Source organism: Agrilus planipennis, unplaced genomic scaffold (assembly GCF_000699045.2).
Source record: "Agrilus planipennis isolate EAB-ADULT unplaced genomic scaffold, Apla_2.0 scaffold81, whole genome shotgun sequence".
NCBI classification, from domain to species: domain Eukaryota; kingdom Metazoa; phylum Arthropoda; class Insecta; order Coleoptera; family Buprestidae; genus Agrilus; species Agrilus planipennis.
In genome coordinates, this window is record NW_020438902.1 from 1,052,128 (window position 1) to 1,071,762 (window position 19,635).

The 19,635-nt window shown below is 34.0% G+C and overlaps 1 protein-coding gene across 1 annotated transcript; it reads right to left on the reverse strand.

Annotated features, from left to right (window-relative positions):
• Window positions 1-10,677: 10,677 nt before the first annotated feature.
• LOC108740978 lies at window positions 10,678-16,508 on the reverse strand. The gene is made up of 2 exons (XM_018475531.2): window positions 15,420-16,508; window positions 10,678-13,610 (listed from the first exon to the last, which is right to left on the reverse strand). Exons 1-2 carry the CDS (start codon window positions 16,096-16,098, stop codon window positions 13,123-13,125), a joined length of 1,167 nt encoding a protein of 388 aa, XP_018331033.1. The 5' UTR covers window positions 16,099-16,508; the 3' UTR covers window positions 10,678-13,122.
• Window positions 16,509-19,635: the final 3,127 nt, after the last annotated feature.

Consider the following 19,635-nt stretch of genomic DNA (forward strand, 5'->3'; position numbering starts at 1 on the left):
TTGGGTGAATCTTCAAACATTTCTATTAATGTATTCCCTCTGCTTTTGGAATTTGACTTGGTTTATTTCTTTTAAGTGGCATTGTCAGTCGTATTAATATTACATACGATAATAAGTCCGTGACCAACTCTCCAAGAGTGGCGTCGTAGCTGTGGTTTCCTGTGTTAGTATTCTACTATGATTCAAATACCAACCCACAGCTACGCTGACTTCACCTGGCCGTTAGATGATATGATCTCGTCTGTAATTTTCTACCGTTATCTACCCATCCAATGCCAACCACCTTTTATTGCAAAATCTTTTGCAGCCTTTTACAAAATTAAATGTATTCTCTCTCTTACGTCTTCTGCTTGTTTAGGGACACCACTATAACTTTTTTTCAATTTTCAAACACCTTTCTACCACTTTTTAATGTACTATTTCACAGACCAATTTGACACCCCTGTGCAACAAACCTAACCTCCTCTCCCTACTTAATTTTCTATTCCATTAATTGCTCTTTATTTATCGTCATTTCCTCCAAGGTTCTTTTTCTTTCCTTATCATATCTGTTTTCTGGCCTAAAAAACATGCTTTTCTTTTCCATTTCTCTCTTCTTAAGTGTCCTTCTTTTATGGGCTCCAATTATGGAATATTTTGGACTAATTTTTTGAACAAACTTATCTAGTAATACATTTTAGTATAAAACAAGTTCAAGATGTCATTAACATCGCTGGAGTTTAAAACAGTATATCAGTCCGTGGAATTGATGTTATCGATGATAGTCAGCTTTACCGAAATTATATAGAATTAATTTAGAGCTGTGACAGGGAGGAACACTAGCATTTCAAATAGATGGTTGATAAATTTGATAAAAGAATATCAACAGTGTAGTTTTTTGATTGATACTTAGGATATTTAAGAAAACATTTTAAACGATATTGGTAAATAAAGTAAAAGAAGATGTACCATGGAGAAGCTGTACAGGAGAAATGTATGAGTCACCAATCAATAAAGTCCCTTCTGGTAAATGTAATAGAAGGAATAGTTGCACAGATATCTTGAAGTCAAGAATACTTAGAAAACGTGTAGCGTTAAAATATTTAAGAATGTTGTGATGGTCCTCTAGTCTAGCCTAGATAGCCTTCATGCCTTTGTTGACGCTTACAGACAGGAATGAGGTTGTATTTTCAAGATTGGATGAGACTTAAGACAATATAGTGTCAAGTAATTGATTTAGACAGGATTTTAATTGCAACTTAAAAATGTCTTTTACAATACTTTCAGGGTGGCTACGAAGGGCAGACGGATTCACAGGAGATGACGTTAAAAAAAACGGTGACTCAAGTTATTTATGAAGCCCAGGAGACGTTCACTCGTAGCAGAAATAGGTAGAAATAATGTTATTTTTGCGTAATCTAACACCACCAGATTTAGACGTACAACCTAAGTGCGCTTTTGTTGTTTTGCGCTGATAACATACAGGATGTTTCTGAAATAAGTAGCAAACGTAACAGCGAGGGTGTTAATTACATGCAAGAGGGGGTCGCATGGCGAGTAAAAAAGCATGATTAAGGGTTGAAAACATTGTAAGAAAACAAGAATTAACAATCCGAAGCCGGTCCTGGGCGTGAATTGACAACATACAGAGAAATGGTCATAACAACTAAGCAGCTACATCGACGAATTATTTAAACTACACCTCGACATAGTATTAAGAATACAAGAAAGAAAAAATTAACGTAATGTAAACATTAGCTAGGTAATTGTAATTTCATTGAATTTCCAAGTTACCTATAAGTTATTGCGTTACCTTGATTAAGTGAATAACTTTCAAGTTAGTTTTCTTAAATTGCTAAGAAGATTGCTTGTTTCTTGTTAATTTTTTTACTTCTTTCGTTATTTCGGTTTAAAATAGACCAAAAGAAGTAATAAATCCATTTGAACTGCTCGTCTTTTGTTTTAGTTTGCCGTCCCTATGCTAGGTGGTTGGAATGAATTGCTGATTCTTTATCTAAATAGCTATAAAGTAGTGTAAGAAACAAAGCGATCGTGTGGCAGTGGTTTTCTTTTTCTAGAATTATGATTGGTTGACTTTACAGAGTTGCTTCAGGTCATTTTCTATATCTATGGGTTGAGCACAGGAGATTTTGTGACTCGGGCATATTCGACAGAATTCGTTTAGGTTGTCAGACGCCAAGTGCAAATGTATGCATAGAGAAAGTCGTATAAAACTGGCACCCACCATAAACAATCCTCGGATTTAAACTTTACTAATAATTTGTTTTTTTTGTGGGCTTTAAAGATGTAAGTAGCGTAATTGTGCGTCCATTAGTTTTCTTAAAAAAAAGGAAAATTGTTTCTGGTGCAGATGGAAGTTTAATGTCAACTTATTCAAAAACTACTAATATATCATAAGTTAATTGATGCCAATCAATTGCGCATCATTTGTGCGTGATGACTGAGCTATTATGCTAAGCGAAACGTACCTTTATATTATTTATTAGTAATAATTACATATAATACTTAATTTTTCATTAATATTACTAATACGCGTGCGCTACTGGCGAACCGTAGATAATAATATGATCATAATAGTGCCATTGAAAGATTAAGCATTATTTAAAAATAAATTTAGCTTGCTACAATACCTCAGTCTTCAAGCACAAATGACGCGCAATCGATTGGAGTAAATTAAATTATAGTAGCTTCAGTGTTTTTTGAATAAATTGATAGTGGATTTTTACCTGCACTCGAAATAGTTTTCTTTTTATTTAACAAAACTAATGGATGCACAATTATGATGCTCACACATTTAGAATCAGCAAACGACCCACAAATTACCAGTAAAGCTTGAATCAATGGATTATTTATATCGGGTGTCGAATTCACAGGATTCATAGGGAGGTGCTCTATGGAAGTCAGCATGTTTTACTGAAGTGGTGATGTGTAATCTGCTTGATATATTAGCGTGTTATAGAATAGGCCATACAATCATCACAACTGTCTTAAACAAATTGAAAGCATTTCAATNTAGTTTTATCAAGTAGGTATGTATGTACATTTGAATGAGTTTGATATGTTTCTTGAAGTTTATTATTTTAGGTTGGTGGCTAAATATCAACCCCTTTATCATCATTCTTTGAAATAAAACATCCAATAAGATATTTCCAAGTTCTTCAGATGTGAAGTTAAAAGTACTTGATATATAGGGTATAAACCCCATAAGTATATGGTTTGTGTTACAAGTGAATATTTGGTATGCTTTCGGACTTTACATAACAGAGTCAAATTTTGATTTACTGATTGCTTGGCTCAGTTTTGGTAAATAATTGTGGGGCAATTGCAAACTAGTGTGCAATTGCTTCATATTATGCAATAATAATTTCCGTATTTGTGAATTGTGGCTTGTCTATCCTTCCTGGTTGTGTTCATTGTAATACTGTTCTTATATCAGTATTAATGAGGCCAAGTTGATCTGGTGCATAGTGGTTTTTCAACGTAGACTAATTTATTGCAGATTATTATGCACTTTCAGTGGATTAATCTATAACTTTTGGGTTGACTAAAACGATAAAGTGAAACAGATGGTTGGTCAAATTTTTTATTGCAAACTACACTACCCTCTTCATATACCACTTCTCAGTAAAATAATGCTCAATTTGTCTGAAATATAAATTGCAAGAATGTACTGCCCTTAAAACAACATCAAAATTCTTAAAATGCCAAATGTAGTTGATATGTAAAAAACTGTATGGCATGTGCTGGAAGTGGAGGTTTATCTTTTTCAACTACAAATTGTTAATTGAGCCAAATTTTAATGACACTATTTTTCAATATGGATACTGCAGTGTGTGGCAATTTGTAAACTAATCTACAATTGCTTTGCATTCTGCAGTAATGACTTCAATATTTGTGAATTAACATACCTTTCCTGGTTACATTGTAACATTGTTCTTGTATGTTAGTATTAACGAGCCAAGTTAATTTGGTGGATAGTTTCTTGGTTCTCCGACATACCCTTCTAATTTGTGAGAGAGTTATCAATCTACATGCTGAATTAAATAGGTAATCAAAGTGTGCACTGCACACTTCACAAGTCCCTTCACTTACCATATTGTCACACTACTCATTACAATAATTTCAACTAAATTAGGTATAAACCTTAATATGTTGGCTTTAAAACAACAAATACAATAGAATACAAATCTACGCAAGTGAAAGTCTAGAATCCTTTTCAACTTCAAACTATTAAGTCTACATTTGACTGAGTATGGGTAATGTATAATGTGGCAATTATAAACTAATCTACAATTGCTTCACATTATACATAATTTCTGTATTTGTTAATTGTGTTCTTTCCATATTTTTTTGTGCTACTGTCCTTAATTATTTTTCAATTTTCCAGTTCTTTTTATACATTTCCGGCTTTTTCCAGTTTCTATAAATATATAGTGCTGGATTGCCTGTTCTCTTTCCATTAATAACTTTTTTCATTGTTTTTTTCCATTGTGATTTTCTTTTCTATGGTTTGAATATTCGATATATGATCCTTAAGTTTTATACATTCCTTTAATATATTGTCTTCTGAATTGAACATCATTTTTCGTTTCTTCTTGGAGAAGGTATTTCAGTGTATTTCTATTTAACTTTAAAATCGATCTTATTTATCTGTCTCCAATGTTTTCGATTTCTTTTTTCTTTTAATCCGCATATCTCCGCTTCAGACGACAATATGCTCATTCTTCTTCCAACTGTCTTTTACAAAATATAGGTTTCATCAATAATGTAGATTCTACATTGTAGAATGTTGATAAGTTACAAAATGTATGAGCNTTTTATTCTTGGCTTCTAGTAAACTTAACTTATTATATCAGCTTATCAGTTGCACTAGGTCGAAAATTTGTTGGTGTCTTTAATCAATATAATTTTCCAATGGGAGTTGGACACAAAGAGTGGGCCGGTATTATGGAAATAAATGTCAGTCTGGTTAAGTGGAGTGATTAGTGTCATGAAACAAAAATATTTTCGTTGAACGGTTTTATTTGCTCTATGTTTACAATTGTGTTTCTGTTACGTTTTCTTTTACTAATTTCGAAATTTTTGTCTGATAGTATTTTAATTATATCAAGTGGATCTTCCCATATGGGGTCACTGGTGTTTTTATTTATTAAGGGATTTTTCAACAGAACTTTATCACCTATTTTATATTTCGGAAGAGGTTTTAGGTTTTCGTCGTGCTTTTGTTTCGTTCTTTCCTTGTATTTTCTTAAGGGGTAACACCACTGTAGCGGTCTAAAAAAACGTGTATTTTCGTCATTTTTTTTTTGGGTGGAAGGAAAGGTAATAAAATTACAATATTTAAGGTAGTTATTGAGCATATATTTAAGTAACAAAATTAAAAATTATTATAAAAAANGACTCGGAGCATTTCTCGTGCTGCGGATTTTCGTCGGTTGACAACTTATGAAATAAGGTTGCCCAGATTTCATTTTTCATATTTTCCAAGGAATCCGGATTCCGACGTATAGCCAGGCCATAATAAATAGTTAATTGATCAATTAATTTGGCAGTTAATTTACCTTTTCCTCCGAGGCCTTTAACTTTTTTCTTCAGATTTCTCAATCGAGTGCCCATTCTCTTTTGTACATGATCAATGCACTCTTTCTTTTGTACTTCAAAGTTTTCGTACGGATTTTTATCCATTATTCCTTTGAAAGTTTTGCTATCACCATCACCGATATAATTTGCATATTTGAGATGGTGTAAAGTTTCGGAGCGTTGGAACATCTCTACGACAGAGTCTACCTCCATTTTACCAGCTGAGCCTTCATGATTTGCTTGACATTCATCGACGTGTGTTTTGTACCATTCTTCATACTTACTTGTTTCTAATCTATTCTTCCAGTGCTCACAAGACTTACAGTACTTTGACTTCACTTCAACATCGACGATTTTGCCTGTACGCCAGCCAATCAATGAGGTGATTCCAAAAAGCGATGAAAATCCGCGTTTCCTCCACGAGCCATCACCGGAAACAGTTATCCCTTCAAGTTGTCCATCTTTTTCACTTTTCTCTTTCTCTTCTTGCGCTGCTTTCTTCATACTGCCCTCTCGTACGGTTGTTGTTGCGATCGAGATGATATCCACTAGTTTGTCGTAAAAAGATTGGAATATCGGTCGCGGCAATTCCATAAAAGCACAAAATTTTATTATTCCATTCAGTCCTATTCCCAGTAGTCGCATTGCCAACACGATTCGACGATTAATTTCATATGCATTTCGTATGAATTTGCTACTTGGAATAACAACATGAGGACAGTTCGGACAAACGATAACTATTTTGAAGCCTAAGCCCCGAGGACTTCTTTCGTGAAACGTGATGTCTGAATCACACGTTTTACACTTCACGTGTTGTGAAATGGCAGAGAAAACGGCAAAAAAATTTATAATTCTGTAGCTTAAATCATAATTAATATCGAATTCTTCATCACTGAATTTTAATTTCTTCGCAGAAGCACTGACTCCTGTCGGATCACTCTCAGTCTCATATCTATTCAACGGTCGTCTCGATGACACGTTGCTACGACGCCGCGTTGGATACGATATTTTCGTACCTTTCTTGCCCTGATATACTTTTGCATTACTCATTGTAACTTATAAGCAAATAAACAAATAATTTGTTCGATTACAAATAAATTGTTAAAAATCAGCACTACACACAAAAATCGTAATTTCAAGCGACGAAATTATGTCCTTTTTGTACACGAGTTGACTCTATACTAATGAATTATACCTGTCATTATAAATGCTTTATGACATGACAATGACATCTGTCAGTGTATTTGAGAAGATGGAAATCAAAAGGTAAGACGTTAGGCTGTACCTTCCCAGCGGGTATTCATCTGACGCAGGTATCATTTCGGAGCAGTCCGACGCGCTTGGGGAAGAGCTCGAAATTACAAGGAAAAAAAATTCTTTGAGATATGAAATATTTTTTCCCATATTCTAAAATGTTCAAACTATTTTTTAAACCTAAAAAAAAATCGATTTTTTGAAAAATATACAGTGGTGTGTTAAGTTATCAATAGCCTGGCTCCTAACTATACTTAGGATATTATTAATTTTGTTTACATATTCACTAGCTAAAGTATCCCTGGACTTTACGTTTTGGTAAGGATCCCTGTGTTTGGATAAGTGAAATTTTATGTCCATATGCTTCATTCGATTGCTGAATCTATTCCTGTTTTTGACGTCTACGATTCCGCAAAAGCCTATCCGTGAATTGCCATATAGTTTCTTCGATTCCTGACGGTACCATGAGAAATTCACACTTTCACCTTCACTGCCATTCAACCGTCCGCTTCGTAGAGCATTTCCAAACTTAATCCTCATATTTCGTAGTTCTATTATTAAAAGAGATGCAAGTTTTTGCACTATCTCCAACGGTAAAAATACTTCCGTCATATCCAATAAAAATCCCACCACTTCGTCTAACTTCGTCAATTGTTGGTGCTTCATTCTGGAACGAAACGTATACTCGATCGCGCTCTGGCAGATCACTTCGTAACCAACGTTTGTTTTTTGATAATAATCGGTCAATCTCCCTGTTTCAAGGAACGCGTCCGCACAATGATACTGAGCACATAATAAGCCACATGATAATACTCCCAACAATATTTAATTTACATACCAATTCCGTTTCATTTGATTCAAAGCCTTCGGGCTGTTGCATGTAGACTTCTTCTTGTAAGTCTCCATTCAGGAAAGCAACTCTTTTATCACTTCTTTTGTCTTCTTCTTGGAGCTTACCTACTTCTGACATTCCAACTCTCTTTCACATGCTTTTTCAAATGTAAAAATCAATCATGGTGTGTCGGTACGCATGTTAGTGTATCTGATGACGTTAAGCCAATGTCATTGCCTGTTCCTTTCTGCGACTGGTCTCTATTCCGCGGCTTCGATTTCCAGCCGTCTTGGTAGTGGTCCACTGTAGTCGTACATGAATTTCGTGAAGATCTTCTTTCCTCCGGCAGCATCTTCTCTAGGTTCGGTTCCACGTTCGCAGCGAACTGGTTGCTGTGGCTTACAAGACCGCCCACGCTCGCGAATGCTCGCGCGCCCAGTCTTGCAGCTTCCGCGTATCCCTCATTAGATCGGGCTAGGTCATACATGGCCAGGTTTACGCGGATTCCCCACTGCTCTTCCGCCTTGATGATTAGGCTGAGCGCCACCTGGCCCATAAGTAAGGTCGACCTCTGGATTGTCGTGCGCACCAGCTGCTGCATCACGCGACTGAGTGGTTCGAAGCAGCTTTTATTCCACGCCGCACCAGCCCGAACATAGTCTTCCAGTTACTTTGAAATTGATTTATATCATGTTTTAGGAATTCCTTTAGAGTATGAAGCTGCGTTATAAGGCGCTGTTTGTTTGTGGATGATGTGGACTAGACAAGAAATGTTTTATTTTAAACAGTTTATTTAAATCTTTGATTATTTCTGAATAAAAGTCTTGCCCCTGGTCGGAAAGAATAGTTTTCGGGATACCAAATATCATGATGAATTCAACTAGATGATTGGCAATGGTTAATGCATCATGATTTGTGATAGGTTTTTCAAATGAATATTTAGTAAAATCATCCTGCATAGTGAGGATATATTTATTACCATTTTCTGGTGTCTTTTCTTGCGAACCAGGTTAAAGAGTCATACGCAGTCGCTCACGTAGTTTTTCTAAAGTCTTCTTCACCCCAAAATATCTTCTTTCAGTACCAGCATGCAGCTCTTTTATCACTTATTGGTATTTCCATGGTGTTTTCCTGGTCGATGTTCAATTTTGAAATTGTACTGTAAACGCTGTAATCATCCAGCCACCTGTCTTTCAAGGTTAGGGAGCTGCAGCAACTATTTAACAGAAGAGTGGTTAGTTTTCAGCAGGAATTCGCGCCCATATAACACATCGTTCAATAAGTCCCGAGACTAACAACGAAAACAACATTTTTTTTCAAAAAACATTTTTATTCATCAATATAATCTGCTTTTAAAGTGATACAATCTCTCCAACGCCTTTCCAACATTTCTATACCATGTTTATAGAAGGATTTATCATTTGCTTCAAAATAGGCTTCAGTTTCGGCAATGACCTCCTCATTCGGGCCAAATTTTTTTTCCTGGAGCATTTTTTTGAGATCAGCAAATAGCCAGTAGTCGCTGGGGGCTAAATCTGGCGAATACGGGGGGGTGGGGAAGCAAATCAAAGCCCAATTTGTTGAATTTTGCCATTGTTTTCATGAACTTGTGGCATGGTGCATTGTCTTGGTGAAAAAGAACAAAAATTTACTTAAAATGCGTATAACTATTTTTCTATTAACCTATTAGTTTTACTACAATATTATACAAGAAAGTGAAGACAACAGATAACTTTAAAATTTTGTGAATTACATTTCAAAATAGTCTTTCGTAGATGACGATCGTCTTGATCTAACTTGAGACAGACATGGAGTTGATTCTCGACTGGTTCGTTCGTCGTCGTTTTCTTCTTTGATTTCACGTAATCTCATTAGCCGAACTAATTGTCATCATTTATTTCATATCGCTCATTGTGGTTGGTAATGCTAATATAGGGAATTCCGTAACAGTTGCAGTTTTTAAAGAATTCGCCGATCACGGGCACACGCGATAGATTGCAACAACTGCACATTATTAATATTACACATAAGATGAACGAAACTCCGATAGTAGTTGAATACCATGAACCATGTGCTAGAGAAAAAGAATGGTTGTGTTGCTATTGAGGACGGTTTAAAAATCTTCCAGCCTATGTTGAGAATGTCTTAACTCATCAAGATTAAAGTTTTTTAAATCAATTGGTTCCATAAAAATTTCACTTTGATTTAAAAATTTTCTCTGTTTGACACAGTCATCGGTGAGAAGTTCAATATTTGGAATGAAATTAGTATGATTGGCGGTGTTTCCAGATGTTGCGTATAGAACTGTAGAAAAAGTGTAACATTTACATTTTTGTTCTAATTTATGAATACCAATATTATTTAATTGGACGTCGATGATATTAGAATGTTGTTCGCGACTGATGCCATCGTTGGTTTCGTCATTATGAAGAGCCAGGAGTTCGATGATAAGGGTTAAAAAGGATTGGCGAAAGCACGCAGCCCTGACGAACTCTTCTCTTAACTTCTATGTCTTCGGTTGTATTTTTTCTATCTGAACTACTGCTCTTTGGCCATAATAGAGATTTGGAATGATGTTAATATCTCTGGAATCTATGTTTTTCAATCGTGTTTTGCTTTACGTTTCTCAGTTTTACTCATTGTCTTCGTGGGTTTCATCAGTGCTGACTTAAAGTTAAAATTTTTTATTTATGTCATGTCCGTTCTCATATTCTCCTTTCATACCGAATGTTCTTAGATTGTTATTTATTTTATGTTCTGGCGGATTTCCGCTTTGTGTAGCTGTCCGATGTCAATTTGATTCTTTTTAGTTCTATTTATCATTCTTTTTAGTTTGATATGAAATCGTGCTATTGCGGGATTGTGGTGATCAGAAAAAATATCAGCGCTTGGATATGCTTTTACTTATTTAACGTCATTTCTGTATCTTTCATTTATTAGGAAGTAGTCTATCTCGTTTCTAACTGGTCTGTCCTTGGCATCTTGTGNAGAAAGCTGTCAGTTGTAATTTTTTTTGCAGTAACGACTCCGATATACATATTTTATTAAGTCTCGGTACATTTTTTATACATTTTATTACACTTTTTTGACATAAAATAACCATGGAATTATACGTACCATAGAACAGCATTATATTTGATAATAGGCATGCAAAAAAAGAAAAAATTAAAAAAATTTGTTAAAAAACTTTTGCAAAGGATTGGTTTAATGAACAAAATAAACAAAAAATATGTCTTATTCACATAAGTGCGTATAGATAACTGGTACTACTCATCTGTATCTTCCCATATATAACAGTCATGACAAATTCCATGGAGGTGTTCTAAGCAGAGGAACCGGCTACATTTTAGACATTTGTACGTGGTTTTTCTATTCTTCTTGGACGAACATAGCAGACATCGACCATAAATTGGATTTTGGTTTGCAGGAACATTTTCATTCCACACATTTCCTGAAGACGTAATCGAATTGTACGTGGAAGTCTCTTATTTGTAGATCTTCTTGAAATATGATCCTGAATAAGCTCATATCCTAACTGCTCTAAAAATTTTCGACGGCGGGTTGATGTTTGGTTGTTGGTGCTGAATACTATGCATGTATTAATACCTGCCACATTCAAAAGTTCATAAAAGACAACAAGTGGCCATCTACGAGTTGCCCGTGCACAGTTGTATGCTTCAGACATCTGGTCCACTACATCGACTCGACACCACCTTTTGTGTGATTGTAATCTACAATCATTTCAGGTTTTCCAGTTGTTGCATCCAATTTTTCATCATGGTGTATCGTTGCAAAACAATGATACAACTGTTCTTACGTGGAACGTAGGACACTAAAGTGGACGTTTCGTCAAAGGCAAACATTGAACTCTTCTCTTCGGGTCATAATAAGTTCTGAAGGTATCTGTGGCTTATTCTTGCGCATTGTTCCTATTATTGTCAGATGATAATCACTCAAAAGTGTGTCGGCAACAACTTTACTTGTAAAAAAATTGTCCATGGTTGTATTTCTATTACTTTCACGGACAGGTTCGCATAACCGGCAAACTAGTGCAAGATTCGTATTGTCCACAGCAAAAGGTCCTTGTTGCTGTTTTCCCAAGTAGACTTCCAACTTGATTACATAAAATAATTTAGCGTCAACTAAGGCATAAATTTTTATACCGTACCGATTTGGCTTGCTTAGAATGTATACCTTGAATCCACAACGACCTCTAAATGAAGCTAATATTTCATCTATAGTTAGTTAAGCTGAAGGATTATAATGTTTAGGTAAATTTGATACAAACCCATCAAATATCTCACGAAATGAAGCAAATTTGTCAAAACTTTGTCTTTCTGCTCTTGTATTCTTTTTGTCAAAGCGAATGTGGGTCAAGAGAAACTGAAATCTTCTTTGGCACATTGTCAATCTAAATATTTCCATCGCCATCCCATTGCTTCTAAATAAATCTTCAATGTTTTGACGGCTACTTTTGTTAGCACCAGAAATGTATAATAGGCCAATAAAACTTTCAGTTCTATTAGATCAGTGATATTGTGAGTCCTCAAGTCCGTAGTGTTGTATGATTTAGATCGGATGTACTCATTTGTGTAGAAAACTATTTTTTCTAACATAGTGTCTGTCATGAAATAACCCCATATTTCAGATGCTCTTTTTTTCAATCTAATTTCGCTCTTTTGGCCTGCTAAATGAGGCACTATGTTCATCGAGCGCGTTTTCACAGTTGATTGTAGGCAACATGTTTTCACCATTTTGAGCCGTCTTTAGAAATAAAATACGGCATTCTGTGTCGTTCCTGACACTAACTCACCATATTTCTTACATCTTCATTATCGATGTCTTGCTCCGAATCCGTATTTTCAAGTTGCTGTTCTGTTTTCTGAGAAACTCTCATCGCCATCTAAGGGGACTGTTTCATCATCTTCTTCCATCAACATTTCATTTACGAATTTCTGGAGCCTTGTTTGGTTTTTCTCGTATGTCATATTAGCAAATTCTGTTGAAAAATACCACTAATTATAACCTATTCAAAATTTATAAACTTCTCTGTCTTACCTAAAAACCGTGCATCAACTGTAACCTCGGTCTCAGACACCGAAACGATGATTCGCCGAAAAATAAACTGCGTAAATAGGCGCTAACGTTAAGCAACCCATGTGCATACTGAAGCTTGAGGAATACCTAGATGCGTAACTTGATACGCGCATGCGCCTTTGTTTAATTTAGTTATGATGAAACGATCGTCGTAACAATTTTTTTTGAAAGGGACAGAAACACTTGATTATAATAATAACTTTAATTAATATAACTTAAATACAGTTCACTACTCAATACTCTATAATATTCTGCTCCCCTATGCCTACGTTACATTGGCTTATATACTAATCGGTTATCGATAAATATGTTGACATAACTCTCCTCCGGTTAGCTTAAAGATCGTCCTCGATCTCTTGTTATACAGTGATTTTCGGGTAAATTGGAGCTGTAGCTGGCGGTGGTCCAATAAAGGGTTCTCGAATTGGTTCAGTTAGTTCTAATTGTGGTGCAGGATCTTTATTATTTTTCCAATTATTATAACGTAAATAAAGGCTTTTTCTAAAACACATAAGTACACCAGTAATTATGAAAATTATACATAAGATTCCAGTAATGGTGACGTGTGTTGCGAAGTTGACTGGTTTTAGATGTAGAGGCCTGTTATCTATATCTTGTAGAATTCCATTAATTGTTCTCATATCATTTGGTGCATGAGGTAAATTTTCGATGTATTTTTGTGGTATTGGTAAGTTATAAGAAACTAATCTGATTTGAGTATCTTCTATTCTTGTGGGGTCTTTATAGTAGAAGTTTTCGTTGACTTCGATGGTTTCTTTATAATTGATTATGTAGTTCCCTTGTTCTTGGTTCAAGTCTTCATATTTCCATGCTTTATTGGTGCTGACTAGTAGTGATCCATTTCTTAATGTCTGTACGTTTTTGTAGCTGTTTATCCTTATTGTAGGAGATTGCTGTATATTGGCATTGTTAGTTAGGACTTTGGTTTTACAATAATATCTTTTGTCAAGTACTTTTGTACACGTAAGATACCAAACATTGATTATATCAAATTTTAAATTAAATTTAGAAGGTAGCATTAATATGACATCGTTACTAATTATTGGGTAGACATGATTAATNATAATCGTACCTTTTCTTTGAGTGTTGAGTGGAATCTTTCTAAAGGAGATATGCAATTAGGATTGGAATGCGAACCGTAATGTATATCGATGTTATAAGATAAACAGAATTGTTTAAATTGAATATTATCAAATTCTTTACCTAGGTCTGTGTAAATTGTGCCTGGTAGATTATGATGGTTGAAATAGTGTTTAAGTTTCTTTATTATTGTAATTGCATTTTTATCAATAATGCGGTAAGCTTGAGCGTATCTAGAAAAGTGGTCTAGTATTGTTAAATATTGTTCATTATCAATTTGGAACAAGTCTAATAATACAATTTCAAAGGGTTTAGATGAGGTAAAAGAACTTTTGAAAGGTGGTTTATACGGGTTGCGGTCGTATTTACCTTTATTACATATTTGGCATTTGTTAATATAGTCGGTAATTAGCTGTTTTAAATTTTGGATATAAAAGATTGTTCTGAAATGTGCATAAGTTTCATTTATTCCGTTGTGGTTATTGATATGATATAAATTTATGTCTTCTAGGGCTTCTTCCTTTGTTTTTGTTTTCAGGTTGTATTTACAATCGTATATTTTTATATGTGGATTTAATTTTGAAAGAGCGTCGTATATTATCGTAAAGATATTATTTTTCTGTTGATCATTTATTTTTGGATCATAATGTATACCTATTTTAATTGGGATTTTACACTTGAACAGTTTTTCGAGTTCGGTGTAAAGGTTTTCTAATTGGTTGAAATCTTTAAGGTAGATGGTCATTTTTATTTTTCCTTGTGAGATGTTTAGTAGGGAATGATCTTTATTGCTTGGTTTAATAGAGAATTGTAAACTAAAGGTTTGTAGGATTTTATCAGGAGTTAGTAATAATGATGGAATGGGATTTTCGACATTAGAATGTATAGTAATTATGTCGTCGTTGTTTTCTGGAAAATAGTCGTTTAAAATCGCTTGGATATCTTCGTCAGATAGTTCATTATCTAAATCTAAAGGTGGATTGGGAAATAAAGAGTTTAAGTCGAAATTATCGTCTTCTATAGCATTAATTTCTACACGTGATAACGCGTCTGCTACATGGTTTTCTTTTCCTTTAACATGTTTAATTTCAAAGTCGTATTCTGCGAGTTTTATTTTCCATCTCAGAAGTCTATTTTGAGGTTCTTTAAGTGAATGCAGCCAAATTAAAGCTTGGTGATCAGTAAAAATAGTAAATTTTCTTCCAAAGAGGTAAGGTCTGAAGTTTTTACATGAATCAAGGATAGCTAATAATTCTTTTTCTGTCGTTGAATAATTTCTTATACCAAACATTGATTATATCAAATTTTAAATTAAATTTAGAAGGTAGCATTAATATGACATCGTTACTAATTATTGGGTAGACATGATTAATTTTGTAGGATAAAGGATCGGTAATGGGAATTTCTATTATTCCTAATAGAATATTCTCGTCGTAGACAATCTGTTGTTTACTAAATTTCAGATGTGCTAAAGGGTTATTTTGAGTGGTCATAATAATTCTATTTTGTCCATAAATAGATATTAAATGTTTAAACATTTCGTTTAATTGATCGAGCGAAATTCCTTCGAAATCGATAGCATCTTTTTCAGCTAAACTTAAGCTTCTTTCAATCATTAGTAGTTTGTTTAATAGTTGTTGACTAATTAATGTAAGATGTAATAATTCTACTGAGTAGTTAATATGTGTTAATTCTTTAATGAGTCGAGTATAAGTATCATTGAAATTTTTAGTAATTTCGCTTATTGTGTTCTTATAATCGTTGGTAATATGATGAGCTAATGTTAAGTATTCCGATTGCCTCTCCATTGTTTGCTTTTGGTTATTGAAGAGTGTAATAATGTTTTCTTTTATTTGGTCGTAGTCAGTAGCATCTACTGTTCCGAATAAGTATTTAAAAGCGGTTCCTATGCCGTTGATTAAACCTCGTTTTGTACGTGTAATTTTGATTTTCTGAAGTTGTTCATCTATTTGTATGAGTATATTTTCTAATATATTAAATATTTCGTTCTTTTGCTTAAGTTTTAATATGGCAGTAGTAGATAGTAAACTAGTGTAGCTTAATCTAATTTGGGTTATGTTAATAAAATAAACGAATTTGTGATAGTGGGAATGAGCTTGCGCTAAACCTAATTGTTCTTCAATATAGGTGACGTTGCTAGGTATTTTAATTAATTCCGTTCTGGTCATGACGTAGCAAGTCGTCATCATTGTTATTAGAAGGACCAGCTTCATCTTGTGGCTGTAACAATGAAAGCTTCTTTACTCTTTTTATATTTTTCAAATGTTCTTTTTGATTATTGTTTTTGACTTTACACATTATTTCGTTATCGTCTTGGGATGTTACCTGTCTTTTGTCATAGAGAGGTGCGCTTTTAGATCGATTTGTAGTAGTCTTTATAAATACAGTATCTGGTAGGGTTACATTGGTATCAGGTCTGGATTTATTTGCTTTTTCTAAATTCTTTTGGCTTAGGATTTCATTTCTCTTTTTAATTTGGTCATAGGTAATTTTTAATTCTGATAAGTGTTTATTAATGTAGTCGCTCATTTTATCAATCTCAGGGATGTCTTTTAATTCTTTATAAGGGCCATAGATTACTTCAAATGGTTTCATGTTGGTAATTGATTTGATCGTGTTGTTATGTATACCGCCCTTCAAAAATGCTACCTGCAAGATATGTTGCCAAATGTNATAACTGTAATTGTTGTTAGTAAAGCAGTCATGTCACTACTATGATGTTTGAATTATGACATAATAATTTTATTTGTTTATCTACTATTCGTTTAGAGAAACGGAACTATTGAAAAACTTCTGATTTTGAGAGGATTTCTCCTCCTCTATTATCTTCTTCTTTTTCTTCATAATCTGCAGTATTAAATAAACCTTATCCTGTTCGTTCGTTGTTTGTAATATATAATTTGGAAACGATGTTGTACAATGTAGGTCCTTTCTTCTGAAGATAGGTAGACTACCACCACATCGTCAGGCACTTCTTGGCGTTGAAATGGAAAATTTCAATTAACATTAAAAACGATGGTAAAATGAAAATTCGGGCTACAAATATCTTTTACAGTTTAATTAGGTTTCCTAACGCAAGAAATTAATTGATTAAATAACAAGTCTTCATTTTCCTGTGATTTAAATTTTGTTGTTATTAAAGCTTTTAAGGTAGGCCAATCACTTGGCCTTTCTACTAAATACGCAGATTCTGCTCTGTCGGTTAGATTACTAACAATGTGTCGAAATTTTAAATTTCTATAGGCTGGAGTTGTGGTGGAGACATTAGCGTTAAAATTATCACAATCCGAAATAAACCTATCTACCTTTTCTGGAGAACTATCAAATGGAGCGATGATTTCACCGAAAGATTTTATTAATTAATATAAATTCGTCGGGAGATGCGATGCCATGCGGTGTAATAATCAAAACGAAAAAGGGGAAAACAATATAAAAACAGGAGATACAGCAGTTGTACTCACATTTTAAAATCCTCCCAATACTTCTGATCCTTTAGTAGAACGTTTCGTCAGGAATTGTCCAGTCAAAGGTGAAGGACTCTTCCAGTGATGAAGTGGTGTTCTAAGGGCCGGAAGTCTTTGCCAGGGGTGTTGGTTCCTGAGTGGATGGAGACGTCGCAAAAGTTAAAATTCTCAGGTGTTTGGGTGAAATTCATTGATTACCNCTGATGTCCTTTTACATATATTACATGCAATATAATAAGTTTCGTTCTAGGATACGCGGTATTTGGTTTAGATTTACGTAACCCGCATTGAAAAGAATTCTGTAGTGATTGTTCTCTAGCCAGTGCAGTTGTTTTCTTGTAGCAGATGATAGCTGCCTAATTTTACATGGTGATCGCGTGTTTGAAGATCAACGCTGAAGAAGTAGATCACACCTTTCTTCCGTCAACCTTCTTCAGAATGACTTCGCCGATGTTTTTCAAGGTCATTCTTCGGTCACCCCTTTTTAGAATGCGGTTGATTTTTTGTAACCCTAATTAGAGGAGGACGTCAATATTTGATTGTTGTTTTCAACGTTTTTGAACTTTGGCTTTTTGAATATTTTGTGATGTCATTGAACTTTGGTCTTTTGCATTTTTGTGTTGATAAGAGGAAATGTCACAACACAGGATTGAACCTGCATAAATTCACTGGGAGTTCAAATTTTGTAGTAAATAATGAAAACATGGAAGCACTTTTTTGAAATGTAGTAAAATGTACGAGTAGTTTAACGAGTTACAGTAAAGTCGTTGTATTTACAAGTTTATTTGTCTTTCACATTGTTCCACGCAAACAAGATCGAGTTTTTCCCCACATTTCATAATGTCCATCATTTTTGTATTAGTCAGTGCTGGCCGGTGTAAAATATCTAAGAACCAAAAATGGATTATTAGTAACATGGATAAGTTGCAGAACATATTTCCCACCTGGTACCTACTAAATTAGTTGGAATGCAATTAGCTCCGTCTTATTGGATCCCTTTTTGTAGGTAACTGCAAATTATGTTGATTTATTTATAAAAAATATTATGTTTTCTTCAGTGTCTAATGCAATTGCATCGGCATGACGCGTTTTTCTTCGTGCCAGGTGAAGTATTGGATACGGTTCGTTCATGACCATATCCTTTAAATGTAAAAGTGGTTTTGAGTCACACAAAGCTACTTTGTTCAATGCTCCCAGATGAGCTTCAACATTAATTTGATCAGATGATGAAGTCATATTGAATAAACTTAATTACTTGTTTCGAAAGTAGAATAACTATAGGAAGAGCACACACTCACCATAACTTAATAAAATGTACTAAAAGTTAAATTTTTTAATTATATATAGAATAACGCACACATTCATGATTTAGTTTTGTTTATTGATTTCCTGTTCGCTGTTTTTGTATCGCAGTTGATACGTTTTCCTGTTGTTTTGTATTTCAAATGGTAAATCTTGATAATTCAATTCTTGTTTTCGTGTTATTCAAATAGTACATTTGATTAAATTTCTTTTTTCTTATTCTTTTGTTATTGCAGTGGTACATTTGGTTTCCTGTTTATTTTGAATGCAAAAGTATAATACAAGTCATACGATGCCGAAGTTCTATTCCACCCATCTGGCCATATACATGGCAACTCTATCATTTTGACAACATCTAAATGCATATATTGCACCATATGGTCGCGACATAAAGATCCTTTGCAGATTGTTGCAATAACTGTAATTGTTGTTAGTAAAGCAGTCATGTCACTACTATGATGTTTGAATTATGACATAATAATTTTATTTGTTTATCTACTATTCGTTTAGAGAAACGGAACTATTGAAAAACTTCTGATTTTGAGAGGATTTCTCCTCCTCTATTATCTTCTTCTTTTTCTTCATAATATGCAGTATTAAATAAACCTTATCCTGTTCGTTCGTTGTTTGTAATATATAATTTGGAAACGATGTTGTACAATTTATGTAAAATCGAATTAGTATTACATTGAATATCTATAAAGTTAACAAATATGCCAGTACCGGTATTTTTTAATGATTCTATAACAGGACCAGTAAATGGATCGAATTCAAAAATATAATGCTTGGAAAAGAAATAGAGGTGACCGTTAATAAATGGAAAAACTCCTCTAATAATATTTGGTATACCTCAATACATCTTCTTCATAAAACCCACATATTTAACAAACATAACATCAATACAATCGTTCAATTCTATACAATAACCTCTCCTGGTAAACATGAAGGTTCTGCCAGCATAAGAATTAACCAATCCCGTTATTT